Source organism: Theropithecus gelada, chromosome 20, assembly GCF_003255815.1.
Source record: "Theropithecus gelada isolate Dixy chromosome 20, Tgel_1.0, whole genome shotgun sequence".
Lineage (NCBI taxonomy): Eukaryota > Metazoa > Chordata > Mammalia > Primates > Cercopithecidae > Theropithecus > Theropithecus gelada.
In genome coordinates this window covers 15655421-15682780 of record NC_037688.1, presented here as the reverse complement: position 1 = coordinate 15682780, position 27360 = coordinate 15655421, and the positions used below count along the sequence as shown (strand labels likewise).

At 54.6% G+C, this 27360-nt stretch overlaps 2 protein-coding genes across 5 annotated transcripts in view; both read right to left on the bottom strand.

Moving 5' to 3' along the window:
* Window positions 1-319: 319 nt before the first annotated feature.
* On the bottom strand, window positions 320-21562 carry KATNB1 (katanin regulatory subunit B1). The gene is made up of 20 exons (XM_025369810.1): window positions 21437-21562; window positions 20018-20323; window positions 15548-15678; window positions 12867-12984; window positions 6569-6669; window positions 6191-6232; window positions 5769-5852; window positions 5444-5559; window positions 4904-4975; window positions 4576-4726; window positions 4237-4427; window positions 3985-4115; window positions 3511-3561; window positions 2510-2577; window positions 2261-2380; window positions 2005-2154; window positions 1621-1697; window positions 1472-1546; window positions 1093-1209; window positions 320-751 (listed from the first exon to the last, which is right to left on the bottom strand). Exons 2-20 carry the CDS (start codon window positions 20055-20057, stop codon window positions 619-621), a joined length of 1968 nt encoding a protein of 655 aa, XP_025225595.1. The 5' UTR covers window positions 20058-20323; window positions 21437-21562; the 3' UTR covers window positions 320-618.
* Window positions 21563-25971: 4409 nt separating this feature from the next.
* Window positions 25972-27360, bottom strand: part of DRC7 (dynein regulatory complex subunit 7) — a 36082-nt gene continuing 34693 nt past the window's right edge. For 3 of the 4 annotated variants that reach the window (XM_025370443.1, XM_025370446.1, XM_025370448.1), the window contains 2 exons: window positions 26358-26497; window positions 25972-26263 (listed from right to left, as the gene is read on the bottom strand). In XM_025370443.1, the coding sequence (XP_025226228.1) occupies window positions 26170-26263; window positions 26358-26497 (234 nt within the window). In that variant the 3' untranslated portion in view covers window positions 25972-26169. The remainder of the gene's footprint in view (window positions 26264-26357; window positions 26498-27360) is intronic. The other variant, XM_025370447.1, reaches the window with a different exon arrangement.

Sequence of the window (27360 nt, the reverse complement as noted above, 5' to 3'; positions counted from 1 at the left end):
TGGAGGCATCCTGGGGGTGTCCATAAGACAACTTGTGTGTGGCTGAGGTGGGGAGGACCGGCTGGTGGGGCCCACCCCTACCTAACCTCAACACCCAGTGGTGGAAGGGTGGTTGCCGCCTCCCTTTCCTTCCCAGTCTGAACTGGCTGAACTGATGTCCCACAAGCCTGACTCTCTGCTGCCCCCTGCTGGCCACACGGCCCAGAGCCCCACCCCAGGGCTTGGAGGAGGTGTGGCCTCAATCTCAGAAACGACGGGGCAGGCACTTCTGGGACGTGGGGAGCCCTGTGGCCAGCAGAAAACATTCCCCGCAAGGAAACCTGGGAATAGTTACAAATTTAATAAAATTTGCCTTATAAATTACAGCAGCAGCCCCAGGGCTCAGTTCGCTGCCCCAAGAAGCAACAGTTGGGCAAAGCTAGGCAGCTATTGCTGGAGTTGTCTCAGAGTTCAGGGCTGTAGAGGTGGCCAGGGACCAGCGTTACCTCCTCCAGGACGGCCACAGGACAGCGGCAGGGGCCAGGCAGAGGCTCATGGGCCACTAGGCACAAAAGGAACAGGAGTGGGGGCTGAGGCCAGGCCCTGAGGGCAGCCAAGCACCCCTGCCCACTGCGTTCCTCAGTCCAGACTGGCCATGAGCAGGTGCAGCTCGCGGAAGGTACTGCCGTGGCGGCCGCTCAGGCCCGACTTGCTCTTGACCAGGCCGCTGATGCTCTTGAGCTGCTTGTAGCAGAGCCGGCACTTGTGCAGCCTGTAGAGAGGGCAGTGCCTGAGGGGCCAGCTGGCACCACCACCACCCCAACCCCAGGGCCTTTGCTGTCCTAACTGCTCCAGCCCCTCCTCCCAAGGGAAGGTGGAGGCCCAGAGGGGAACTACCCAGGCCCTGCCAGGGATTGTGGGCACAGCCAGGCCATGGAGGAACCCAGCTCTGGCTAAGCCCACCCACGCCCTGAGCCATGGCCCCAGACCAACACACCCTCTGTACTCTGTCCCAACAGGACTGTCAGTAAGAGGGGCCAGGGCCTCCAGGCCTTTGTCCCCTCACCTGTTGTGGCACCCCTGCCCCCAACACACGTGCCGCCTGGCCCTCACCTCTCCTCCCTACTGATATCCACACCCACGGAGGGCGGGGCTGCCAGCATGTCCGTGATGAGAGGCAGAAACCGCTGCAGGATCAGCTTCAGGGAGGTGCAGCCCGTCTGGACGTAGCTTCAGGGGGAGATGGATGAAGTCACAGATGGACTCAGGGCCACAGACAGAAAGAGAAACAGCGAGGAACAAAGGAGGAGAGGGGCAGACACACACACACGCCTGTTTCCACTCCCACCTCTGGACCATTGAGGGGCAGCAATGCTTCACAGCCAGCTCACAGGAACACCCAGGCTCTTGGGGGGCTTCCCATGGTCCAGGAGGAGGCTTCCTACCTCTCCCCTCCCCCTGCCTGAGGCAGGCATGGCTTCCCCACACGCACCTCTCATACTTGCTCTGCAGAAGCTTCTCGATCTGTGGCAGGACCGTGGTGCACAGGTCCAGCTTCCACAGGGAGCTAGGAGAGGCCAGGACATGCTGCCGTCAGCCCAGCCCTGCCCCTCCACCCACTCCCCCTCGGCAGCCACTTACGCTTTCTGGTTGACGATGTTCAGGAGGTCCACCACCACTGACAGGTCGTTGATGGCCACAGCGGAGTCCACCGACGTCTGTGCAAACAGAGCACCGTCAGGGGAGGGGCAGTGGGGGACAGTGTGGCCCTGTGAGGGTGAGGGTGGGGGCACGAATGTGAATGTGGGTGTGCTGGAGGGGCTGTGGGTGTTTACAGCACTGCACCTAACGCAGTGAGTGTAAGGCCAGGCATTAAACAGGTGCTCACTAAACAGCAGCCGTGATAATGACGACAGGACGGCCTATCCCACATGGGTGGCCTCTTCTTGTTCTGCCCCACGCCTGGGCAGGCAGGTGGCAGGGGCAGGGGGCGAGATGAGGCCCTGGGCGAGGGTGGGCGCTTGCCTTGATGTCGCCTGTGGTCCACACAGCCCGCACGGTGTCCAGGTTCTTGTGGCGGCTGGTGAGCACCACACACATGGTGTCGTGGCCTTTGCGGATCTGTGACATGGCATCCTCGTCCACCAGCTCAGCCTGCTGGGGGATCTTCACGGCCTGTGTGGGATGGGCACCCAGATGCTGGCACGGGAAGAGCCGGCAGCAAAGCTCTGCTCTCCACCCACAGATCTCCACCCACGCCTCACACTGGGCTCCCACTCACGGGCAGGAAGTCGGAGGCCTTCAGCCCGATGGGCTCATTCCGGGTGGCAGGGATGATGGCAGGCTCAGCCTTGGGTGCAGGTGTGGAAGCAACCACCGGGGGCCGGGGCAGGACCTCCAGCTGAAACAGGTGTGAAGCTCAGTGCGTGCCAGCCTGGGGCCTCCCTCTCTGCCTCCCAACACGAGGGACCCCCAACCCTGGCTCAGGACCCTCTCTAGGCCCCACACCATGCTCCCTCCATGGACGTACGTTTGGCACTGGGAACTGCACATCCATGGCAGAGCTGGGCTTTGCTGCCTCCTTTGCTGTGGCTGCATCTGGAGGCAAAAGGAAAAGATAACTGGGTTCGGCCAGAAGGGCCTCAGGGCGGAGCTCTGGGCAGCATCGCAATGGGGACGGAGCAGGAGCGTGGGGAGGCGGCAGGCCACTAGCATGGGGGCTCCAGAGGACCTGGGGGCAGGCCTGGACCTGCCTCCTCCCTCTCCCCGAACTCAATCTTAAGTCTACCTGTGGGTGGGACCCAGGGGGCTCTAGGATGTGGCTGTCCTGTCCCTTCACTGGCATGTGTGTGGAGGGGGCTGGGATAAGTGACTGGCAAGATGGAAGTAGAGCCTCCTAGGAAACCCAGCCTTCAGAAGACAGCAAGGACGGTCCCTGAGGGAAGGCCAGGTGGAGGGCAGGGGTACTCTGTAGGACAGGGGGCCCCACACCTGCCCCTTCTCCAACCACAACGCAGATCATGTTTTCTCCCTTCTTAATCCAAACCCCCAGCTGAGGCCTTGTGGGCCTGACCTCTTGCTGGGACTCACCCCAGCTCCCCGCCTCTCAGCTCCCTTCCTGCCGGAAGCGCTCCCCTCTCCCTCTTCTTGCCGGCCCCCAGGCCTCAGCAGTTGTTGGGCCTCCTGAGAGCCTCCCAATCATCCCATCTACAGCAGACCCCATCTAAGGTGGGCCCCCAGTGACTCCTCTCCATCCTCCACAGCCCGAGTGCCCCTGGCAGGCCCGCCCGTGTGGTGGTGTCTATGTCTGTCCCCCACACACCAGGGCACAGGCTCCTTGGGAGGCACTGTCAGTCTTGCAGGGACCCGGCACATAACAGGTGGAGGACAGAGACCCAGCAGGAGAGGCTGTGGGTCGTGTCCTGAGAGGGGAGGTTCCAGGGGAGGGGCTTGTCAGGAGGGCTCACAGGGAGAGAAGATGAGGGACGGGGGGCATCAGAGACCTTAAGAAACCAGGCTCACCCAACTCACCGTCCTCTGGGGGTGCAGGGAAGGGCTCACTTCTCCGGGGTGGTGTCCGACCTGCAGAGGAAAGAGGCCCCTGGCTGTGAGCGCTCCTGGCCAGGCCACCTGGGACCCAGGGCCCTGTCAGAGTGCAGGGGACAGAGGGTAGCTCCCAGGCATGCGGCTGCAGACTGTGGACCCTGCTCTTGGTCCCAGGAACCCTCAGTCCTGCCCCTCCCAGCCCACTTGTCCCTGGCAGGGCAGGGACTGAGACCCTGAGCAGCTGCTGGGCTGCTGCTGAGGAATGCCCAGGGCCCCCTCTCAGTTCCATCAGAGCACAGGCTGGCAAGGCCCAGGGAACGTGAGGACAGGGTGTGGAACCCAGGATGGGTTAAGAAGAAGCTAAAGGGACGTAGAGCCACAGCAGGCCATCCTGGAAGGACCCCCAGCCTCCCTTTCACCAACGGGGACGCTGGGCTTGGGGCGGGAGCCCGGCCTCACTGATGCTGTTCTTGGGCTGAAAGATCTCGTTGTAGTCCTCGGCGTTCTGGATCTCCGCGCGGGACTCGCGCTCGTCCCGGTCATCCTCACTGCTGGGGCTGCGGCGCTCGCTCTCTGAGTTCTGCTTCACCCTGGGGGCATGAGGCCAAGCCCAAAGGAGGCAGGTGCCCTGTAAGGCCCAGGGCTGGAACTCTGAGGCTTCCCCTATGACAGGCCCTCTCCTGTGGCCCCTAAGGCCCCCCACGCCCCCACCTCTGAGGCTTGCTGCAGGTGGTGCTGGGCCGCTCGTAGATGCGCCGGAGCGGGGCACTGGGGTTGGGTGGTGGCTGTGCCAGGGGCCGGTGGTCCTGCACAGGGTCCCGGGCCACCGTGCCAGTCCTGGTGACACGTGTCAGATCCACTACGTAGGAGGAGACGTTGCTCTGGGAGAAGGCCACACCTATCTGCAGGAAGCAGAGAGGTGGGGCTGGGCCTGTGAGCTGAGGGGGCAAAATCCCAGTCCCAGTGTGGGGGTAGGAGGAAGGGCCTGGGCTGGAGGGAGGCAGGTGGCCCCGTGGGAGTGGGGGGCGGTGGGTGCCATAGCTGTCTCACCAACTGGTCATTGCAGATGGCCAGGTCGGCCACCTTGCCCCAGTTGACGAGGACCACATCAAAGCACCGCTCAGGTTCCCAGCCGTAGACACGCAGTGAGTCCTGGCAGCCGCTATACAGGCAGCAGCCGTCGGGGTTGAACAGGACGCTCCTGGGCCAGGCAAGAGATGGCTGTGGGTCCTGTGGCACCCAGCCTGGTCCCCACCCCGAGGAACCCAGAAAGCCCAGGGCAAGGAGGGCACTGCAGTGGAGATAGGAAAGGCCCACCCACAGCCACGCCCCGCTGCCCGGGAGAAGCGCTGGGCCGCCCACCCCACAGCCTGCGTACCTGACAGGCCCAGGCTCCCCTTCGATGCAGCTCACCACCTGGAACTTCTCCAGGTCCCAGAAACGGATTGTCCTGCAAAGGTAGCCAGGCTGTGCTGCCAAGCCTATCTCTCATCCTGGCCTCCAAATGCCCCTGGGAAGCCAACTTCTCTCCAGAAACCTCTCCCCCAGGGCAGGGCCACCAGGAGCAACGTCTGGGGCAGAGCTGGCCCTGACTTTGCAAGGGGGAGGCTGGGCCCGATGGCCCTGGCCCCGGGGTTGGCCCCAACAGCCATGAGCCTCCCTGCCCTATGGGGTCCCGCTAGGTGCCTTGGGTCCCAACCTGCCCATGAAGCCATAGACCTGGGACACTGAGGCCAGGGAACCAGAGCCAGGGGAGATGGACCAGGGTCCAGTCCTGGCTGGGCTGAAATCCAATTCAGTCCACACAGGATCATCAGGCGTATAACACCCCAGACAGTGACAGACCGAGAGTAGAGACGCGCAGAGGACAAGGTAGTGAAGGACGGCAGTCATGAGCAACTCGCCCGCTCCTCCTCACCTGTCAGAGCTGCCGGAGGCCAGGAGGTACTCGTTGGGGTGAAACTCGACCACGTTGACAGGCCCCGTGTGACCAGGGAACTCAGACATCATCTTGCCAGCAGTGAGATCCCAGAGCTGGAGGCAGGGCAGGGAGGAGGTCAGGGCGACCAGGCATCTTGGCTACCCACCCTCTCTAATCCAGGCCAAGCTTTTTATCTACAAGCTACCTTCCACTCGGGATGGGCTTGGGACATGCCGGATCAGGAGGGAGGTGAGGACTCAGCCTGGTGTGATCAGCAGCCCCCAGCCCCCAGCCCCCGGGCCCAGGTCAGGCTGGGAGCTACCTTCACGGTGTGGTCATCTGCGGCCGATGCCAACCACTTCCCATCGGGGCTGAACCGGAGACACCGCACGGCCTGGCTATGCCCCTGAGGGAGGACACAGCATGAGCTCACCCTGGGATCCTGGGCCCAACAGACCTCTCCCTGCCTCCTCACTCCTATGGGACCCCTTCTATGTAACGACACCGGTTATCCACCTGGTTCTGTAGGGAGCAGTTTGATGAACGTGGCTCTAGGGGATTCATGAAGAGCCAGGGGATCCAGGTGGGCCACCCATGGCACTCCTGCTTGGCTCCAGATCCATGTTTTATGTTCTCACCCATGTGGGACAGCTGTCCCCTCCATCCCCTGCCGGGGTCTGGGCACCACGCCACACTCAATGCCTGCAAGGTGCTCATGGAGTCACTGACAGAGCGCATCCTTACCCTGTATCGGAAGACACAGCCTTTCCTCCTAATGTCCCAGAGCTGTGGGGGTGAGAGAAGCAAAGGGGCAGAGTCAGGAGAGGTCATGACTGAGGCCCAGAGCCACGACTGGAGGAAGGTGTGTGGCTGTGAGCAGAGGGCGGGACGCAGGCTTCTCTAGGTTGTTACTCCCCACAGTAACAAGGACAGAAACTGCTCACTAAGCTGGCATTCTGAGCAGAAACGTCTGGCAGATGCCTGCCACCCACTTTCCCTAGGATGGTGCGGATGTGGCTGCAGAAAGGGAAGAGGTCCCCTCAGCGGGCATCCAGCACTGAGGGCCGGGCCAGTCCTGCCGCAGGCCCAGCGGGAGACACGGGGCATGGACCGGCCTCTCACCTTGATGTTCGTGTCCTGGGAACCGGAGGCTACGAACTCGCCGTACGGGTGGAAATCCAGGCTGCAGATGTTGGCTTTGTGTCCCATGAGTGTGCGAAGAACTAACGAGAAGGAAAGCAGAGACAGTGGCTAAGAGAAATGAGAAGGCTGGCAGAGGAAGGGCTGCTGTGGGGATGTGTGTGCGCTTTTGGATTAACTGCACAGAAAACAGAACAGAAAAATAGAACAATGACACGTATTTTTAAAACAGGAGAAAATAATCAAGGGTCCCACCACCCTAACAATGAATTTTCTTTTCCTTTCTTTTTTTTATTTTTTATTTTTATTTTTTTTTGAGGAGTCTTGCTTTGTCACCCAGGCTGGAGTGCAATGGTGCAATCTCGGCTCACTGCAACCTCCGCCTCCCGGGTTCAAGCAGTTCTCCTGCCTCAGCCTCCCAAGTAGCTGGGATTACAAGCATGTGCCACCACACCCAGCTAATTTTTTTATATTTTTGGTAGAGATGGGTTTCACCATGTTGGCTGGGCTGGTCTCCTGACCTCAAGTGATCCACCCGCCTTGGCCTCCCAAAGTGCTGGTATTACAGGCATGAGCCACTGCGTCCAGTCAATAACTAATTTTCCTATATTTCTCTTGAGAGATGACAGCCCTGTGTTACCTCAAGTCTGCAGAAATTGTACCACACTCTCCCCACACACTGTGCCCCAGCGGCAGCAGAGCCAGGGAACCACCACACTCAGTTCAGGCCCTATGGGCATGCAGCTTATGGTTTGCAGAGCGCTGAACTCCACCCAAGACAGCACGAGGAGAGAGAGAGACCAGGAGAGGTTCAAGCTGGGAGAGAAACAGCTCGGTCGGAAAGAGAAATCCAGGAAGGCTTTATGGAGGAGGTCGTATTTGAGTAGATGTCAGTGGGTGGAGGATGAGGGATGCACTGTTAGGTAGATGGAGGTGATGGGCAAAGTCCCTAAGGAAGGCAAGGGGAGGGCATGGCTGGGGTGGCCCTGATGCACACACCAGTCTTCTTGGGTAACCCCTGTCCATGGGATCTTGAGGATGGTTGTGAGGACACACTGAGGAGCAGTGAGAACTGAGAGGATACAGGGAGGACACGCGAGGACCAAAGAACTCCCGGGGTGGGGCCTGATCGCCTCCCGCTGCCCTAGGAACCACATCTCCCATCCTTTCCTGGAAGGTTTTGCAGGCATCTCCATGGCCAGGAGCGGCCCAGCCTGGAGGCAAACCTTGTGTGTTTCAGGGTGTCTTCCAGCACCACTCAAATTTGTCTCATGTTTCCTGCTTTTGGAAAGATTTATAATTCACTATCTGAACAAAACTGACCGTCCTGAGTGGCGGAGCCAGGAAATGCGGGAGTCCAGCCATTCTTAGTTTTGAACCAAGGTGCAATAGGGTGCCTTGTGAGGTAATGAGCTCTCTGTCAGAGGAGGTATTCAAGATTCCATATATAACACTTTACTGCAGAGTCAAGATCCAAGCACTGGGTGAATTAAATGAACTCTACTGTATGATCTTCTCTACCCCCAAAGTCAGGATGTGGGCTGTGGCGTCAGACAGTACTGGGATCAGCCTTGGCTCCAATCCTCACTGGTGGTGTGACCCTGGCCAATCACATACTGTCTCTGGGCCTCACGTTGGGTCACAGAATGGAGTAAACAAACAGACATAAAGTGCTTAGCACGGGCTCTGCACGTGGTAAGTGCTCAATAAATGCCAGTCGTAATTAGTCCCATTCACATGTCTTCCTGCACAAGGCCTGCCTTCTGCTCTTGGCTGTCCTGCAAGCTGGGTCTTCTCTCCTCCTCCCCAGGCCTCAGTGCCCCTCTGCAGCTGGCCCTGTCTGGCGCTGGAGCTGGGTCTGGACACTTTCACATCCCTCTGGAGTCTGTTGAATGCATATCCAATTCACCTGCACCAGAATCTCTGCAGCTGTCCCTCCTTGCTCCGTGTAGCTATCAGCTGCTGCTGGGGGCTGGGCATTGCCTCCTGGCCAAGGAGGCCACGCTAGCTCCTGCTCCAGTCCACACCCGCTCCCAGCCCACTCAGCTTGGATCCCACAGCAAGGCTTCCAAAATCCTGCCCTGCCCGGAGAGGATGTGGAGGAGTCCCACCCTGTGTGGGCTGGCTGCATGAAGTGCCGGCCGCCCTCCTGTGGGATCCCGTGGGATCCCCTGCGCTGAGCCACCCTCGCCCTCTGGCTGCGCTGTGGAAAGCAGGCAGGACCACATTCTTCTGGCCTGACTCCTGTCCTTGCTTTTCTATCCCACGAAGGCCTCTGATGCCCACATTCAATCATGGGATCTAGGAACTGCAGACTGGAGGGGCCTCCGGGGTCTGTCTGCCCCACACAGGAACCCCCAAGGCCTCCCAGCTGAGCACATCCTCAGCCTACATCTGAGCCCTCCAGTGATGGGTAGCCTTCCAAGGCAACCGATATGAGAGGCAGCTCTCTCTCTTTCTCTTTTTTAAATAGAGACAGGGGTCTCCTTTTGTTGCCCAGGTTAGTCTTAAACTCATGGCCTCAAGTGATCCTCCTGCCTCGGCCTCCCAAAGTGCTGAGATTACAGGTATGAGCCACCATGCCAGCGGAGCAGCTCTCTTTGGAACCTTTCTACACCTGGGGCCTCAATTTGCCTGTCTGTCACTGTCACCCGAGCTCTTGCAAGTGGGGGTGGAGGAGGCCAGAGGTCTTAGCTCTACCTGCTGTGCTGAAGGCAAGTTTCTCTTCCGTTCAATGGCACAACAGAGAGCACTGGGATGGGATTCCTGACGCCAGGATTCAAGTCCCAGGCTCTGCTGCCTGCAGCTACCAGGGCTTTCCTAAGCTCGGTGCCCTCCCTGGGCCTCCGTTTGCCCATCTGTCAACTTGGCTGTCCATCAGAATCACCTGGAAGCTTATTAAAATCCAGATCCTGGGCCCACCCCAGTACTGAGTCGGGTTCTCCGAAGGTGGAGTCTGCGCCGTGAGTTTGTAATAAGCTCCTTGTGGAGGAGCCAGCCCTGGCTGTCCAGGGCCCAGGAATCCAGCAGTCTTCATTTTTCATTTCTCAGCCACTTCAAGGAATTCCTCACATTTCCCTTATGAGCAAAACAATTGTGGCTGAGAAAGCCTGGACAGGGGGCACGGCGCCCTCGGTTTCTCCCTTCTGTCTCTTGTTCTTCAGTGAATGCTGAATGGCTGGTGCCCACACGCTGGGATTCAGGTCCAGGGAGCTGCCCGCCTTCTGCCTGAGCCTTCCCACCTTCTCCATTAGAGCCCAGCCATCCTGGACTCGCTCCTCCCTGGCCCGCTTGAGTTCAGTGACACCCAAGCACAGCATGCCCTGGTGTGACCAGGCAGTGTGATCACGTGCCAAGACGCAAAGCCTGCAGTCCTGTTTGTTATCAAAGAGGTCCTGGGGCTCTTTTGTTCTTAAACTGACCATCACTGAGTAGGCAAGCATCACTGAAGTGACCTGGGTGCATCTTTATTGAGTACCACCTACACAGAAAGCCCGCTGTTCCTGAGCAAAGGGAGCCTTGCCACTGTGTATGCGCGGCTCATGGCTGCGGCCCTGCTGCCAACATAGAGCACAAACCAAGGAGAGGCCCAGAAGAATCTTGAAGTCTCAGCCGGGCCAGAGGGGCTCTCTTCTGGAAAAAGCAGCCTCGGCAACATCCACATTGCCGCTTCCTCTCCAGGGCTTCAGGTAGGTGGCCTCCTGCCTGGCACGTGGGGTGATCCAACCAAGGCTGTCAAAAAGCATCAGTCCAGGCATGGTGGCTTATGCCAGTAATCCCAGCACTTTGGGAGGTTGAAGAGGGCACATCACCTGAGGTCAGGAGTTCAAGACCAGCCTGGCCAACATGGAGAAACCCCATCTCTACTAAAAATACAAAAATTAGTGGGGCATGGTGGTCCATGCCTGTAGTCCCAGCTCCTCAGGAGGCTGAGGCAGGAGAATCACTTGAACCTGGGAGACAGAGGTTGCAGTGAGCTGAGACTGCACCACTGCACTCCAGCTTGGGTGACAGAGCAAGACTCTGTCTCAAAAAAAAAAAAAAAGAAAAGAAAAGAAAAGAAAAGCATCAGGCAAACAGGTCTCATTTGGACCTCACAATGCTGGCCTGCATAGTGTTCTGAAACAAATGTTGAGTGAGCTGTCAACATTTTTAAATGGGTGGATTCCACATGAATTTCCAGATTTCCAGCCTCTCTTGAAAAATCCGTAGAGCTGGCACCACCTGCCAAGGCACCGAGGCACAGCACAGGAGCAGTGGGCGAGACTCTCCACTCAGCCCAGAACTGAGGGCATGAGTTTCCAGACCACAACCGCAAGAAACCAGCGATGACCTAGCACAGGGTGGAAACAGACCCGCCCCCAGGCTCATCACACCACAACACTGGGACAAAGACCCTAAAAGCCTGCGGAGACAGAGCGAGAGGAAAGAAAAGACAGAGAGAGAGAGGAAAGAAGAGCGAGAACGTGGAATGAAGCCAGTCCCCTGTGAAGGATCTGGGATTAGAACAGCACCAGCCCCTCCCAATAGCAACCCTAGAACCTAAAAGGCAGAAGAGCTGCACCTTCCAAATTCTGAGGGCGATATTTTATTGCCAACATAGAACTCTATACTCAAACTCATAAAACAAACACAAAAGCAAATGATGGGGGTAGCATAAAGTCATTTTTAGCCATGGAAGGTCTCCAAAACTATGCCTTCCCAGCACCCTTTCTCAGTAAGCTACAAAAGAATGTGCTCCATCAAAAAGAGGGAGAAAACCAAGAAAGGTGGCGGGGTGGGACCAGGAACAGCAGACGGAGAGAATTCCCCGGAGAAGAGACACGGAGGCCCAGGATGACAGCCAGGCTGCAGGCCACTAGGACCAGAGGAGAGGCTCTGAGAAAAGGCGCCTGCATTATGGGATGGGTTTCAAAGAAATAGGAGGAGCTTTACTCTTCTGGCAGAGAATCTGGGGATAAATGAGTAATACAGACATAGAAAACACACAGATTAAAAAAGAAAAAAGAACAACTATTAACTCCAGGGAAACCAAGTTATTAAAAAGAAACAGTCAGTGGTAAATGACACTTACGCATCCTTACGTTATAAACACTGCCTATTGAAATGGTGCTACTGGGAGGGTGGGAGGAGAAACACGAGCGATAGGGCTGGGGGTGGTGCCACGAGAGAGCTAAATTTTCATCCTCTACAGTAGGAAGAGAATAATGTGCTAACTTTTTTTTTTTTGAGATGGGGTTTTGCTCTTGTTGCCCAGGCTACAATGCAATGGTGCGATCTCAGCTCACCACAACCCCCACCTCCTGCCACCTCCTGCCACCTCCTGGGTTCAGGTGATTCTCCTGCCTCAGCCTCCCAAGTAGCTGGGATTATAGGCATGTGCCACCATACCCAGCTAATTTTGTATTTTTAGTAGAGATGGGGTTTCTCCATGTTGGTCAGGTTGGTCTTGAACTCCCAACCTCAGGTGATCTGCCTGCCTCAGCTTCCCAAAGTGCTGGGATTATAGGCGTGAGCCACTGCGCCTGGCCACGATGTTTTTTAAATAAGAAAAGAAAGAACTGTGGTATAACCATGTGGTCTAGAAAGGTGGAGGCGATCAGCAAAGCACAGATGAAAGCACAGAAAGTTTCGGCTCTTGGAGAATGGGAAGGAGTGAGGCAGAAGTTTCCTCTCTCCATTGGAATTAATTGCAGAACTACTGGTATTTGAGGTTTTAAATTTTAGGCTATGTACAGCTTCCATACAGATGAAAACTAAATTAAAACAGAGCACAAGCAAACAGATCTGGCCATTCCAGGCTGCCTGATGGCACCAGGGAGCCAAGACAGAGTGGGAACCACCTGGAGTCGGGGTACAAGCTCCCCGGTTCTTCACGGCTGTCCCACACAGCCACCTCACTCATTCACGTGACCTGCAGGGCCCCTGGCCACATGTGACGTCCCTTTAGGTTCTAAATACACACACACACACACACAGATGCAGACACACACATCCAAACACACACACACACACACACACACCCCTGCGCATCCCCCAACCCACACGATGGTTCATGCAGACATTTTCCAGCAGGCCCTCAGTGCCAGCTGCTAGAGGCAGCAGTGCATGTCAATGCCAGGCTAATGGGGGTGGAGTGGGTGCCACACTGCCCGGTTAGTGCTCCAGGAGCAAAGCAGCCAACCTAGTCCAGGCAGGCTTCCTGGAGGAAGTGGCACAACTGCAGAGCCTGAAGACTAAGGCAGGTGCGCGTGCACAGAAGGCAAGCTCGGAGGCCTACTTTTGGCAGCTTCCAGGTCCCAGACACGGATGGAGCCCGACTGGGAGCCAGCCACGATGAGCTCCTCAGGGGTGTTGAGGCGGACGCTCTCCACTGGGGACGTGTGGCCCGTCAGGCTCTGTGGAGACAGGACAGCAGCTGCAGTACACTGCTGAACAGACCCCCGCAGTTGCCGCCCTGAATTCCAGGTCCCCCAGAAACGCTTCAGCGAGAAGTGGCTAAGGCAGGAGAGGGCGCCCCATGGGGCCACAGCAGAGCCCTCCTGCAGGCCCTTTCTGAGCAGCTACTCCTCTCGGCCTCAGCTCTCAGGGCTAAAAGTGGACAAACCCCACTCATTCCCCCACCACCTCCCTCTTCCTCGCTGTGCTTCTGACATGGGCGTCACCTGCAGAAATGGCCCTGGGCCTCTCGGAGGGGAGTGACTGGCCAAGATAAAGGGATGCTGTCCCTTCGGCCCTAAGTCAAGCAACCCGCCCCTGCTCTATTCCCCTCTTCACTCTGCCCCACACAAGCCCCTCAGTGAGGAAAGCCACAGCAGAACCAAGGCCTGCCTGGTCCCGGGCACAAATCTTGCCCCTCTGGAACCCCCGGCTCTCCCCGACTGCCCATCCCCACGGAAAGGAGAGGGCTGTGGGGGTTGGAGGAGGGCGGAAGACTTTTCACTGTGGACCCTCTATCTTTTGGATGTTGAGAGGAATAAGTGTATCCCATACTCAAAAATAAACAAAAATAAATCCAAGTGGATGGCCTGCAGGGGGAGAGTGTGCACAGAAACCCCAAGGAGAGAACGACCCCGGCAGCCTGGAGGCACTGTAAGGCCTGGGAGGCTGGTGTGTGTGAGCCAGGGCAGCAGCCAGGGGCGAGACCGGCTGGGGCCTGACAGCTGTACCTGGCATTCAAAGACAAGCCTGCAAGCCAGGCCCCAGACGGTTGGCCCCGTTTCTCTGGGGGTCGTGGCATGTCCTATTTTTGGTCAGTCATTGGTGTTGCTTTTTCAGCTTGTGTATGGTACTACTTTGGCATTTCAGGGGGAGTAGAAAGCACATTTGAACCCTAAAAACAAAGTAAAACAAAACATTTCAATTCATCTTTACTGACCCCTGGCACCCTTGCTGAGGCTGGGGTGGATCTCAGTTCTACCCCTGGATCTCAGAAAAACAGAGGTGATTAAGTTTCTACTAAGAAATTCATCCTTTGCCATATTCTCTCTCTCTTTTTTTTTTTTTTTTTTTTGAGATGAAATCTCGCTCTGAAGTGCGGTGGCACAATCCCGGCTCACTGCAACCTCCGTCTCCCGGGTTCAAGCAATTCTCCTGTCTCTCAGCCTCCTGAGTAGCTGGGACTACAGGTGCCCGCCACCACGCCTGGCTAATTTTTGTGTTTTTAGTAGAGACGGGATTTCACCATGTTGGCCAGACTGGTCTCAAACTCTTGACCTCAGTTGATCCACCCACCTCGGCCTCCCAAAATGCTGGGATTACAGGTGTGAGCCGCTGTGCCTGTCCTAATTTTCTTTATCTATTTCACCAGGAGTCAAAACAATGATACTTCCCTGGTTGGCAAGGGATGCGGGGTGGGGCATGGAGGAAAGGGCAGGTTCCGATGCTGCTGGTGAGAACGTAAAATGATTTCTGGAGGGCAGTTTGGCAATCTGTTTTGAAAGCTTTAACAAAAGCACACACCCCTGGATTGAATGCAATGATCACGGATCTGCTCAAGGATCTAGGTGGCTGAGGATGTTCACCACAGGGTGGTTTAGCGGAGCCAAAAAAAAGCCGGAAACAACCTCCATGCTGATAACAGGGTGTGGCTAAGATAATTACAGCTCATCCCTACAATGGAACACCATTAAGCCATTCAAAATTATGTTGTAAAAGAATACTTGTTGACACAGGCAAATCCTTACAACATTGTTATTTTTAAAAATCAGGCTGCACAAGAGTGGCAGTGTATTTTGATTTGTGTGTGTGTGCTTGTATGAGTATTTGCGAGTATACATGTGTACATGCATGTACAAGTGTGCACACATGTGCATGTACACGTATACGTATCTGTCTCAGCATCTAGAAGGACTCAGACCAAAACACCAACTGTGGTGGCCTTTGGATAAAAGAACTATATGTAATTCATTTTGTGTTTTCTCCTTTATGTGCTCCTAGTTAGAAAACAGTTTCTAGCATTGAACATAGCTGCATAAATAGTGGGGAGATGCTATTTAAGAACTAGCTCCCTAACCAGCTCCAGCCAGGTCCCCTCAAATCCTTGTTGGGGAATGAAGGCTGGGAATGAATTAAAATAAACACCCACATGTTGCTGCCAGGCAGGCAGATGGGCAGGTGGGAGGGGAGGGGTATAAGTCTTTTGGCTCAACCACAGGCCCGGGGCTTATTTTAACCTTCTCACGTAGCCTGCCTGGAGTTCTTAATAGTACCACAGGCAGGTGACTCCCTCGCTCCTGAGGGCTGGCCACTGTCCCAACCATGCTGGGCTGTCCTGGGCCTCACTGAGCAGACAGCTGGGGGAAGCACCATGCCCCCTCCACCCCTGGACTGGGCCCCAGCGGATAGGGGGCCCTGGGCTCAAGAGAGCCTGAGAAGCTGCTCACTCTTCAGCCTCCAACCCCTATCCCTGTCCCCTCCCCAGGTCCTTGTCCTGACCCCCTGCTGGCTGTCGGGGCTCACCATGATGCAGTTGGGCTTGTTGATGGACCACAGGTTGACGCGGCAGTCATCCCCGCCTGTAGCCAGCAGCCGCCCGGAGGCTTTGCCCAGCACCAGTGAGGACACATTGCTGGCATGTGCGACGATCTCTTCTACACAGGGAAGGAGAGGGAGAGGCCATCAGGGGGGCCCGATGTGGCCTTGTGAAGGAGGGGTGACCCTGCTCGGCCACCCGCTCCAGAACCTGAAACCCAGTGGAAGGCTCTGCCTCCTTCAGCTCCCGCTTTGGTGCCCACCATGAGCTGTAGGACCAGCAGACGGGGCAGGGCACGGGCCTGAGACGGAAATCACTGTTTCTCAACTTTCATCATACCTGTCCTTCCTACCTTTAGACTTCACGATTTTCTTCCTGTTTCTGCACATCACTTGGTAATATTGACTAGTTATACTCAATTTTTAAAATTGACTTGCTATTTTTTATTAGCTTGGTCTTAGGCCATATCCATGAAATTACAAGTTTGATATACTCATGATACTCTTTCTATGATACAAAAAGAAAAACAGTTATTAAAATTAAAAAAAAATTGACCCATGCACTGCCTATGCACCTCTCAGCTGCTGTTTATGTGGACACGCAAACCTCGCTTTGGAGAACACACTCTAAGAACAACCAAAGTCACCTCTAGACAAGCTGCCCCCAGGTGAGCCTGCACGGGGCTGTGGCTCAGATTCAGAATCATGGATCAGGTTCTGGTCTGAGGTCTGCAATCTGCTATTGCGTGGCCTTGGCTACTAGGTCACCTGTCCTCTGAGGGCCTGGCTCCTCGTCTGGAAAGTGGGGATACCCATGGTGCCTGCTCACACCTGATGCTGAGGACTCCCTGAGAGCGTGTCTGTGTGCTGCTTAGTAGCAGGTGAGGGCTCCGTGACGCTGGGCAGGCTCGGGGCTAGTCACCATGAGAGAGTGGGCATGAGGGCCCCGGCGGGCACCGGAGGGTGAGCTTCATGAGGAGGGGGCAGGAGGCAACAGACTGAGCAGCCGGGGTGGGGGTGAGGGCTGACCATACAGAGGAGGAAGCCATGAAGACAGCCCAAGTCCCCTGGCCTGGTCAGTGGAGATGGCAGGTATGAGCCCCGGAGGGCTCCACAGGGAGCAAAGCACAGGCAGGGAACCAAGAGGCAGCCAGGGCCTCGGAGCCCATCCCTGCGCAAGCTCCTTCTGGAAAGAAAGCAGAAAGAAGACAGTTCTCCCTACACAGGCCGGGGGAAAACCCCAAGGTGCTGACGCCCCGAGGCACCTGGGAGGCCAGCGTGGGTGACGCCAAGGAAAAGGGTGTTGCAGCCACGGTGCTCCACAGAGGCCCCTCCTGCACCCCAGCTCCAACTCCACCCTTCCTGGGTGTCTCTGCTGCGGACTTCAGACCACAAGGAGGTTGGGACACTGGGTCCACGGAAGCTGCTTGCCGGAAAGCCGGGCTCCAAGGGGCCACCAGGAATGCCCAGGGGACAAGTCACAGGCTCAATCTCACCGATGACACCCTGCCTTCTAGCCCGGCCATGGCAGAGCCGGCACAGGCAGCAGCACCAGCAAGGGCGAGGGTTCCCTGTGGGCCCAAACCTGGGCCAGGGCACCGGGGAGCTTGCCGTGGGGAATCCCAGGGAGCTGGGCCCCACTTTAGTCCAATCTCAATGAGAGCCTTCTGTCCTCTGGACACTGTGGGGACAGAAACCTGGGGAACCCAACCACAGACATGTGTCTGTTCAAGAGTTTCCACCCAACCCAGAAAGAGGGCAAAGCACCTTCTCCCTGGCATTCTGTGCCCGAGCCTGGCATTCTCTCCATGGAGGCACTGCCCACTCCCCCTGGCCTACCTGGAGGGCTCTGTCTATCCCCTGGCCCTCACTCCTCCCAGGGAAAGTGTCTGGCTGAGCCCCACCTCACTGGGCCTCAGGACTGCTGCCCCTGGAGACAGCCATTCATTCATATCAGTATTTCCTGGGTGCCCACTCTAGGCCTTGCACAAAATATGCCCCAGTGTGATCAGACGGTGGTGGGGGCGGGAGACTGAGCTGGCAAAACCACAGACTTTGGGGTGAGAAGAATTTAGAAGTTGGGCCCTTCTTGAGGATCCCACATCACTCCCCTCTAAGCAGCCTGACCAGGGACTGACTGGAGCCCAAGGAGGGAGGGCAGAGGGGCAGGGACACAGCACAGGCACCTGCAAAGGAGGCACGGGGCACCACCCCAAGAGCTCCTCCTTCATCCTGGCTTGAAGGACAGCGACCAACAGCCCAGGCCGAATACTTGATTTTCATACAAAAAATGAAAAATAAAAATCCTCAGTGTCTACTGGCAGGCCAAGCTCTGGGAGCACATACAACCTGGGCCCCACATCCAGCCAAAGCTGGGGAACACGGTGCGGCATGGCAAGAAGGGCTGAGGATCCACATCCCAGATGCAAGATACAAAGTACTAGGTTTCAACGACCTCATGTGGGCCACGCACCTCTGATCCTCACCAGACCCTGGAGCCACAAGGAGCCAGAGGTCATGTGGCCCTGGGCTCTTCAGAGTTGATTCCCATGGACACCACCATGCACATGAAATCAGCAGCAGCAGCAGATGCCCAACACGCCTGATCTCATTACCTCCTGCTCGTACACTCTGATGGCTTGGCCTTGCCTTTAAGATAAAGCTATGGCAGCCTCAGTAGGGCTGGGGTCCTGTGGACACGCGCTCCTGTGAACTCACTAGATCTGTGCGGCCCCACGTTCCTCCTGCTGCTGTGCTACTGCCCATGGCCTCCCTTGAGTCCTTCCAATACGCCGAGCCTCCTGCCTCAGGGCCTTTGCGCTTGCTGTTCATGCAACCTGAAGTATTCCCACCCCACCCCCGAGTTAACTAATTCAGCTTGCAACTAGAGGAGACACAGAGGGATACGGTTATCCAGTTCCTGCCTGTTGCTCTCCCCAGGCTCTGCGCTCCCACCGTACAGAGACCTTGACTACTCTGTCGCCCATTGGCTCCCCAGTGCCTAGCTCTGGGGAAAAGCCAGCTGTTGAAGGGATGAATATGTAATCCCAATAATGACAAAGTCACTCTGACCAAAGTGTGCCCTCCTTGGGGAACCATAAAAGGGTTCTCCCAGAGCCCTAGAGCTTTGGGGAACAACATGGAAATGGCCCAAACCTCTCACTTTACAAACAAGGAAACAGAGGCCCTGCAAAGAACTTTGCCCGAGTCTTATGGTTAAATTCATGGTTAAAAAGTGCGTAGTCTTGGCCAGGCATGGTGGCTCATGCCTGTCATCCCAGCACTTCGGGAGGCCGAGGCAGGTGGATCACCTGAGGTCAGGAGTTTGAAACCAGCCTGGCCAACATGGTGAAACCCCGTTTCTACTAAAAATACAAAAATTAGCCAGGCATGGTGGCAGGTGCCTGTGATCCCAGCTACTCGGGAGGCTGAGGCACGAGAATCGCATGAACCCGGGAGGCAGAGGTTGCAGTGAGCTGAGATTGCACCACTGTACTCCAGCCTGGGCGACAGTGAGAGTCTGTCTCAACCCAGCTCCTGAAAACCAGCCCAGGGACAGCTGGCAGCAGACAGTGACCAGGTGGAGCACACAAAAGCTATGCCAACCAGTTACGATAGAGGTGCCAACGTGTACAGGAATTCTCAAACTCTGATCTGGGCACGCTTGGGATCCTCGAGATCCTTTCGGGGGGTCTGAGAAGACAAAAGGATTTTCACAATAACACTAAGATGGCATCTGCCTTTTGCACTCTCATTTGCTCACAAGCATATGGTGGAGTTTCCCAGAACATCACTAGAGGCCTATTTGATTATATACTCTTGTTTGAAAATGTCTCAGTATTAACTTCTAACATGGTAAATATTGACAGATACATAAATCCAACAAACAAAAGCACTCTGGGGTCCTCAATAATTGTTAAGAGTATGAAGTCTTTAGATGAAAGAGTCTAGAACCGCTTGTTCAGGGCAGTGTCCATCAGTTACAGTCCGAGCCCTGTCTGCAACCCTCTGCCCATCCCTTCTCGCTCCCACTCCTTCCTCCATCCTGGGCCCAAGATGCTTTTATCTGACTGGGGAAGTTTGACTTGTGAGATGTCTGAGAATGCTGCGAACATCTTTCAGGATTTCTCACCCCACTGTCAGCCTAACTGGAAATGCTGTGCTAAGTGCTTTAGGATGTTCATCTTGTCACTTGAATTTCACAGCAACCATAGAATGCAGGCATCATTTCATTGTATAGACAAGAAAACTGAGCCTCAGAGAGGTTAAGTCACCTGCCCAGTGTCACCCAGCTAAGAAGTGCCACAGTCATGATTTACATCGTGGTCTATCTTACTCCAAAGTCTAGGAGTCTCCTCCTGTGCCAAGAACAGGAAACAAAGCTGTGGGTTCAGGCCTCCCAGCAACAAGCAGCTAACAGAATAAATGGGGTGATAAAGAAAAATGAAAACCACTCACGCAACTTCCAGGCTGTCTTGGTGACCACAGGGGTGGCCATCCTTCAGCTAGCTGGCCACCTGAAGCCCCACCCACAAAATAAACTGTGCTTTCCTCGTGGGGTGGGGGTGGATCCCCCCCAGATCCACCAATCAAGTTGGCAGAGAGTTCCCACACATCCAGGCAGGGAGAATGCCTCGTCTTCTGGCTGTGGGCTGCCTCGTGGTTCCAAATCACCCACAGCAGCAAAAACAGCAGCCTGTGTACATCTGTCACGATCCTGGATCATGGGATGTTAGGCTTGAGCCATCTCAGCTCAGTACCGGGCTGCAATACAAACAGAGGTGATGTCATGTTAGAAAATGCTTGGTAAGAGCTATTGCTACCTGGATCACCAAGGCCACTTGATAAAGACTGGCACCCACCAAAGCCACAAGGGCCAGAAGCAAATTGGGTTTGGGGATCTGCAGAGGGGGCACCTCAGGTAGGGTGATTTGGAACACAAGGAAAAAGAAACTCCTCCCAGAGGCCAGGATAATGAGATGCAGCTCTGTTCCGGGATGCTGGCTGCCTAAAGTGCAGCAGCCGCAGTGGGGCGGAGAAGACCACGTGTCTGCAATTCACATAGATTTCCCGGGAGTGGTTGTTTTTGTCTGACGTGTGGGGTGTGGGGGAGTGGAGTCAGAAGCTAAGCTTATGGGCCTAGGAAAGGCATCCCAGAGACGGCCACCTTAGTCCTCCCTGGAAAGAATCTCGAAGACGACCCTGATGGCCCAACTCCCCAGTTCCTGGCAAGGGAACCGCTCCTGCTCCCTGAGATTCCCAAGGACAGAGCTAGGAACTAGGCCTCTGGTCTGGGCGTGAGTGGCTATGACTCCTCAACTCTGAAAGGCCACCTCATGGAGCCTCCCACCTCCTTCCCACAGCCACTTCACCTCTTTCCCATGAGCCCGCTCGCCTCCGTCACCTTTCTCCTGGGTCCCCGGGTCTGCCTCTCTAGTCCTCCGTTCACACCCCCTTTTCTCCCTGCCCCCTGAGTCTCCCACTCATGCACATCCTGCCTCCCGAGCTCCCTCACGTGGCCCCTGCCTCGCCAGACTCCCGTTACTGCCCTTTCCCATATGTTCCCGGGGTCTCCCATTCATTCATTCTCCTGCTTCTCTTCTCCCTATTCATTACCCGTCCTTCTGCAGACCCCCAGCTCTGCTTCCGGCCTCCCTGGTTTTGCCCCCTCCGGCCTCCACCCCGACCCCTCTGGTCCGGGGGCGGGGGCAGGTACCTCGGCCTCAGCTGATCCTCTCAACCCTCTGCTTGCGGAGTATGGGCTCTAGCCTCCCCACGCCCAGAGCTCTCTGCCCGCAAGCCCGGCCAGCCCCGCCTGGCTCGGCCCAGCCCAGGGCCCACCGTCCCCTCGCCACCTCGTCCCCTTGCCCACTCCACCTGCAGCTGCGGCTCCGGAGGCCGAGGCTCTGCTCCAGGCGCGACCCCCACTTGCCTCCATCCCCTGCCCTGATTGGCCGCTGCTTGACAACCGACCCTCACAACAAAACCTCCGGCTCAGAGCCCCGCCCACCTCGCCTCCCGCACCAATCAGCTGCCGCAGGCGCTCCGCCTCCTGCCAGGACTGACCAATGGAAGCAGGCGCTTCTGCCGCTTTTCCTAAGTACCCGCCCTCTTTTCCTAAATCAGGCTAATCAAGAGGAAGGAGCGTTCAAGGGCCGCCCCTTGGCCTCTGATAAACCAATGCAAGATGCCTTTTCCTTAGTCCCGCCTCCGTCTCAAGTTTCCCTTTCCTCTCCATTTCCTTCCTCGAACCTAATTTGTGTCTGAAAACTTTTGAGCGCCGCCCTCCAATGGCGGCTGCGCCAATGGCTTGAGCAACCGTCCTGGATTGACCAATCAGAGCCCGCATTATTGGAAAACCAATTACAAGATAGCCAATGGGAAGGAGACTTCTGGGGCGGTCTGAAGCCGCAGGCCTTCCATCTTGGAGTGGGGCAAAACCTAGGGAGGCCTTAGTCGGCATTTTGCCGAAGCTCCTCATTCTTCCCTTTGCCTGCAGATGGTACCCCGTGGCAGGAGGACTTTGTCCCTGTTCTTTGACCCGGACGCCGGCATGAATCCCCCACGGAAGGTCTAGAAGGAAACAGCCTGATTCCGGAGCCGAGGCAGGCGCTGAGCCCTGGAGCATTGACCACGCAGCCACCGCCTCGGCTAATGGATGCGTGGGCAAGGGGCTGCTCCCTGAGGGGCCGCAATCAGGGAATCGGAGAAAGGCCGGCTTTATTTGTGACACGTTGGGCGGGGTGGGCTCAGTGAAGCGCCGTAACCCTTCTCGACTCAGGGCCTCTCGCGTGGCCGCTTAGGAGGGACTCGGCCCCGCAGCCGCCTCTTTCTGTTGCCCAGAGTTTGGCCCCGGTACCCAGAGCTCCTCGAACCTCGCCATTCGGCCTCCAGCCTCTCACCTCAGATCAGGGCTCCTCGGGTTCACATAACGCTCACTACAACCCTACGGGGTAGGAATTCCTGTTCCCATTTACAGATGAGGAAACTGAGTTCCGGGTTAAGATGCTTGCAAAAAACCACACGGTCAGAAAGTAATAGCCCCAGAATTCGAACCCTTGTTCTGAAAGCCGAAGCGTGGGGGAGTCCCCACTCTGCCTTCTGGGTTCAAACGATTCTCCTGGTTCAGCCTCCCGAGTAACTGGAACCACAGGCGCCCGCCATCATGCCTGGCTAAGGCTAGTTTTTGTATTTTTAGTAGAGACGGGGTTTCTCCATGTTGGCCAGGCTGGTCTTGAACTCCTGACCTTAGGTGATACACCCGCCTCAGCCTCCCAAAGTGCTGGGATTACAGGCGTGAGTCACCACAAGGCACCTTTAAACGATTGGAATAACATCGTATCAAAACTGTCTAGTCTGTAGTTCCTCTTAACTTTTGTATTATAAAAAAAACTAAATAGAGAAAACTTGAAAACACAGTATCATGATACCACGTAGATTCCAGCACTTGTTAACAGTTTGCCATATTTGCTTCGTCTGTGTGTCTTTTTCTGAACCATTTGAAAATTGTAGATACGACATTTCACCCCAACACCAAATACTGAGCATGTAGCTCTTAAAAATAAGGCTCTTGGCCAGGCGCGGTTGCTTGAACCTGGGAAGCAGAGGTTGCAGTGAGCTGAGATGGGGCCACTGTACTCCAGCCTGGGCAACAGACTGAGATCCATTTCAAAAAATAAAAATAAAGGCCGGGCGCGGTAGCTCACGCCTGTAATCCCAGCACTTTGGGAGCCCGAGGTGGGCAAATCACGAGGTCAAGAGATCGAGACCATCTGGCTAACACTGTGAAACCCTGTCTCTACTAAAAATACAAAAAATTAGCCGGGCGTGGTGGCGGGCGCCTGTAGTCCCAGCTACTCAGGAGGCTGAGTCAGAAGAATGGTGTGAACCCAGGAGGCTGAGCTTGCAGTGAGCTGAGATCCTGCCACTGCACTCCAGCCTAGGCGACAGAGCGAGACTCCGTCTCAAAAAAATAAAATAAAATAAAAATAATGACCTTATTCTACATAACCATTGTATCACCACTGCTAAGAAAATTTAATTCTCTAACAACCAGTCCATTTTCACATGTCCCCAGTCATCCCAAAAACCTTTTATGACTTTTTTTTCTAACTAGGAACCAATCAGTATTCAGCACACTTGACTCTTAAATTCTTTCCATTTCTGTCCCCAACTTTTTATTTGTATGACATCGATCTTTTGAAGAGATCAGGCCATTTACCTAGTAGATTGTCCCACGTTAGGAATGTTTCCTTTTAGTGTCATTTACCTGAATTTCCCGAAGTTCTTGTTCGATGGAAGTTCTTCTTAAATGCATTTCTTCCCTTGAATTTCTTAAGTTACGGCTAAAGGCTTGATTAGATTCATGACAACAAGCACTTAAAAACACTCCAGAGGACACATTGTAAGTGTACAAGGTTGATGAATTTTTACAAACTGAACACATCCAGGTCAAAAAGCAGAACATGACCAGAAACCAGAATCCCCTCCCAGGGCTCCATGCTCACATCTATTCACTAACCCTCACACTCCAAGAGTGACGGTTGTCCTGACTTCTAATATCACCAATTAATTTTGCTTATTTTTGTTCTTTACATAAATGGAATCATTCAGTATGTACTTTTGTGTCTTGAATCTTTTGACATTATACTTAGGCAGTTCGACCATATCATTCCGTATAGTTGTGTTGCAAGTTCATTCATTTTCATCACTCGCTCTGTGATATGGTTTGGCTGTGTCCCCACCCAAATCTCATCTTGTTAATTGTAGCTCCCATAATTCCCACATATGGGAGGAACCCAGTGGGAGATAATTGAATCATGGAAGCGGTTTCCCCTGTACTGTTCTCATGGTAGTGAATTAGTCTCATGAGATCTGATAATTTTATAAGGGATTTTCCCTTTAGCTTGGTTCTCGTTCTGTCGTCTGCCACCATGTAAGAAGTGCCTTTCGCCTTCTGCCGTGATTGTGAGGGCTCCCCAGCCATGTGGAACTGTGAGTCCATTAAACCTTTTTTTCTTTACAAATTACCCAGTCTTGAGTATGTCTTTACCGTAGTGTGAAAACAGACTAATACACTCCATAACCTCAATATTATTGGCATTTGGAGCTAGATCATTATTTGCTGTGGAGAGCTGTTCTGGGCATTGTAGAATGTTTAGCAGCATCCCTGGCCTGTATGCACTAGATGCCAGTAGCATTCTCCCTAAGCAGTTAAACACAACCCAAAATATCTGAAGACCACAATTTATGTATCCATTCTGCTCTTGATGGACATTTGGGTAACTTCCAAGTATGGTGCTATTATCAGTAATGCTACTATGAACATTCTAGCACATGCCTTTTGGCAGATAGATATCTATCTACATTTCTGTTGAGTTGTTCATCATTCTTACTTGATGAATGATGGATTGGAGTAGAATCTAAGGGTAGAATTGTTGGGCTTTAGTTTAGCTTTAATAGATAATGCCAAGCAGTTTTCCAAAATGGTTGTACTGATTTGTACTTTCACTAGGAAGGTTATTTAGGAGTTCCAGCTGTTTCTCATCATCACCAGTACTTTTTATTTTTTTCACACTGGAGGGTGTTGTGACATTTCATTTCCCAGATGACTCATGAATTTGACAACCATTTCATGTGTTTTTTGGCTATTTTTTAAGCTAACATTTAATGACTGCTTTCTATGTGCCATTCCCAGCCTCCCTGCTTTATGTCTTTTCCTTTCTTCTTTTTTTTTTTTTTTTTTTTGTTTTGTTTTGTTTTGTTTTTCTGAGACAGGATTTTAATCTGTTGCTCAGGCTGAAGTGCAGTGGTACAATCATGGCTCACTGCAGCCTTGACTTCGTAGGTGAAAGTGATCTTCCTACCTCAGCCTCCTGAGTAGCTGGGACTGCAGACTCATGCCACCATGCCTGGCTCTTTTTTTTTTTTTTTTTTTTTTTTTTTAAGAGATGGGGTCTTTCTTACTATGTTGCCCAGGCGGGTCTCAAACTCCTGGGCTCAAGCGATCCTCCTACCTCAGCCTCCCTATATGTTGAGATTACAGGTGTAAGCCCCACACCTGGCCATAAGTCTTATTTAATGCAACAATGCTACCCCATTCTACAGATTGGTAAGTGGTATCTGGTAAGAAGAGGATCTGGGATTCAGCCCTCAAATCCTGGGGCATGCATCTTAGCTTTCCCCATCCCACCTGGTGAGGTGGGTCACCCTAGTCACACTGAGATCTAACCAGTTGTTTGCAGATGGCTGCAGGACCATCTGCAGAGGTGCTGTGAAGACCTGACATTCCAACGGAGAGAAGGACAGGAAGTAAATGACAGGGCCAAGGGGAGGAAGCAGGTGGTCCCAGGCTATAGATAACGTAAGAAGAGAAAGCCTGCTGCTGGAGCTTGTGAAGTGCGAGGCACAAATGGCCAATTAAGAGTGTGTCTATTTACAGGAAAATCAAGAGAAGCAGGAACAAACAGGGCTGTAGGAGAGGTGGGCTGGCAGTGAGGCCAGGTGTCTGTGTAAACAGGCATTGGCTGGGTAGAGGGAACACAGGAGCCAGGCTCCAGGGAAGAGGTTTCCTTTCTCTGGCAGTTCTGGCTGAGGCCCCAGGAGAGACATCAAGCGAATATTTTCTGGAGCTCCCCCAGGCGTGGGTCCTTGTAGAGCTTTTCCTCCAGAGCCAGGTACTTCAGTGGGGCCAGTTCCTTGTGTCTGAAGTCAGAGGGGCAAGAAAAGAGGGTAAGGGGTAACAAAGCTGGTGGTCCAGCCTCCCACTGGGTTCTCTCTGCCTGCCCTCCCTGCTCACCGATTGAGGCGCTGCTCCAGGATGCGAATGCGGAACATGGCCTGAGAGCAGTAACTCAGGTACAGGTCTTCATCCTCAGGTGTCAGCGTCACCTGGTTCTCCTGGTACCACTGCTGCTTCTTTTGCAGCTCCTGGGTCTCCTATGGTCATAGGGAGGACAGAGAAGGAGGGCTGACAAGGCTGACCTTCACCCAGGCTGCAGGCTGCAATCCCATTGGTCACTAGACAGCCCCATGACAGTTGGCCCCACTGTCCCCACCCACACAAGCCACCTATCCATAGCTGCCACAGAGGCAGGGGCCACAAAATATCTTGGGTGGGAGCCAGTGGAGTCATGTTTATAGGGATGTCATGTCTATGAAGTCAGAGCAGGGGTCAAGACTGAGAGAGCCATGTAGCTCTGGACAAGTTACTGGCATTTTCAGAACCTGCAATTTCTTGTCTACAAAATGAGGGTCATTCTGCTACCCCCTCCCCTTGTAGAGCTCCTTGTGAAGATTAAGTGACATAATCTTAGTAGTGCATGGGAACTACATGGTGTGTGCCTGACCAACAAAAATGGGTCAAGGACTAGGAGTTGTTATAATGTACCATCTCTCTGTCTACCCAGCCATCTGCCCATCTATTCCTCTGCCCATCCCTCCACTCATCCCTGCCCATCCATTCATCCATCCATCCATCTGTCCATGCGTCCATCCACTCATCCATCCAACTGCCCATCTATCCACTTGCCCATCCATCCATCCACTCATCCATCCACCCACCCACTCACTCACTCATCCACCCATCCATTCATCCATCCATCTACCCATCCATTCATTCATCCATCCACCCACCCATCCATTCATCCATCCATCCACCCACCCACTCACTCATCTACCCACTCACCCATCCATCCATCCATCCATCCATCCACCCACCCACCCACCCACTCATCCATCCACCCACCCACTCACTCATCCACCCATCCATTTATCCATCCATCCACCCACCCATCCATCCA

Bases quoted from the DNA above. Each gene is read 5' to 3' on its own strand.
- KATNB1 (XM_025369810.1), bottom strand. From the start codon at position 20,057: ATGGCCACCCCTGTGGTCACCAAGACAGCCTGGAAGTTGC. The intron at 4,116-4,236 runs GTGGGGGCGTGG...TCATGCCCCCAG, and splicing joins ACCTGCAGCAAGCCTCAGAG to GGTGAAGCAGAACTCAGAGA. The intron at 2,155-2,260 runs GTGAGTGGGAGC...CATCCCACACAG, and splicing joins AGGCCTCCGACTTCCTGCCC to GCCGTGAAGATCCCCCAGCA.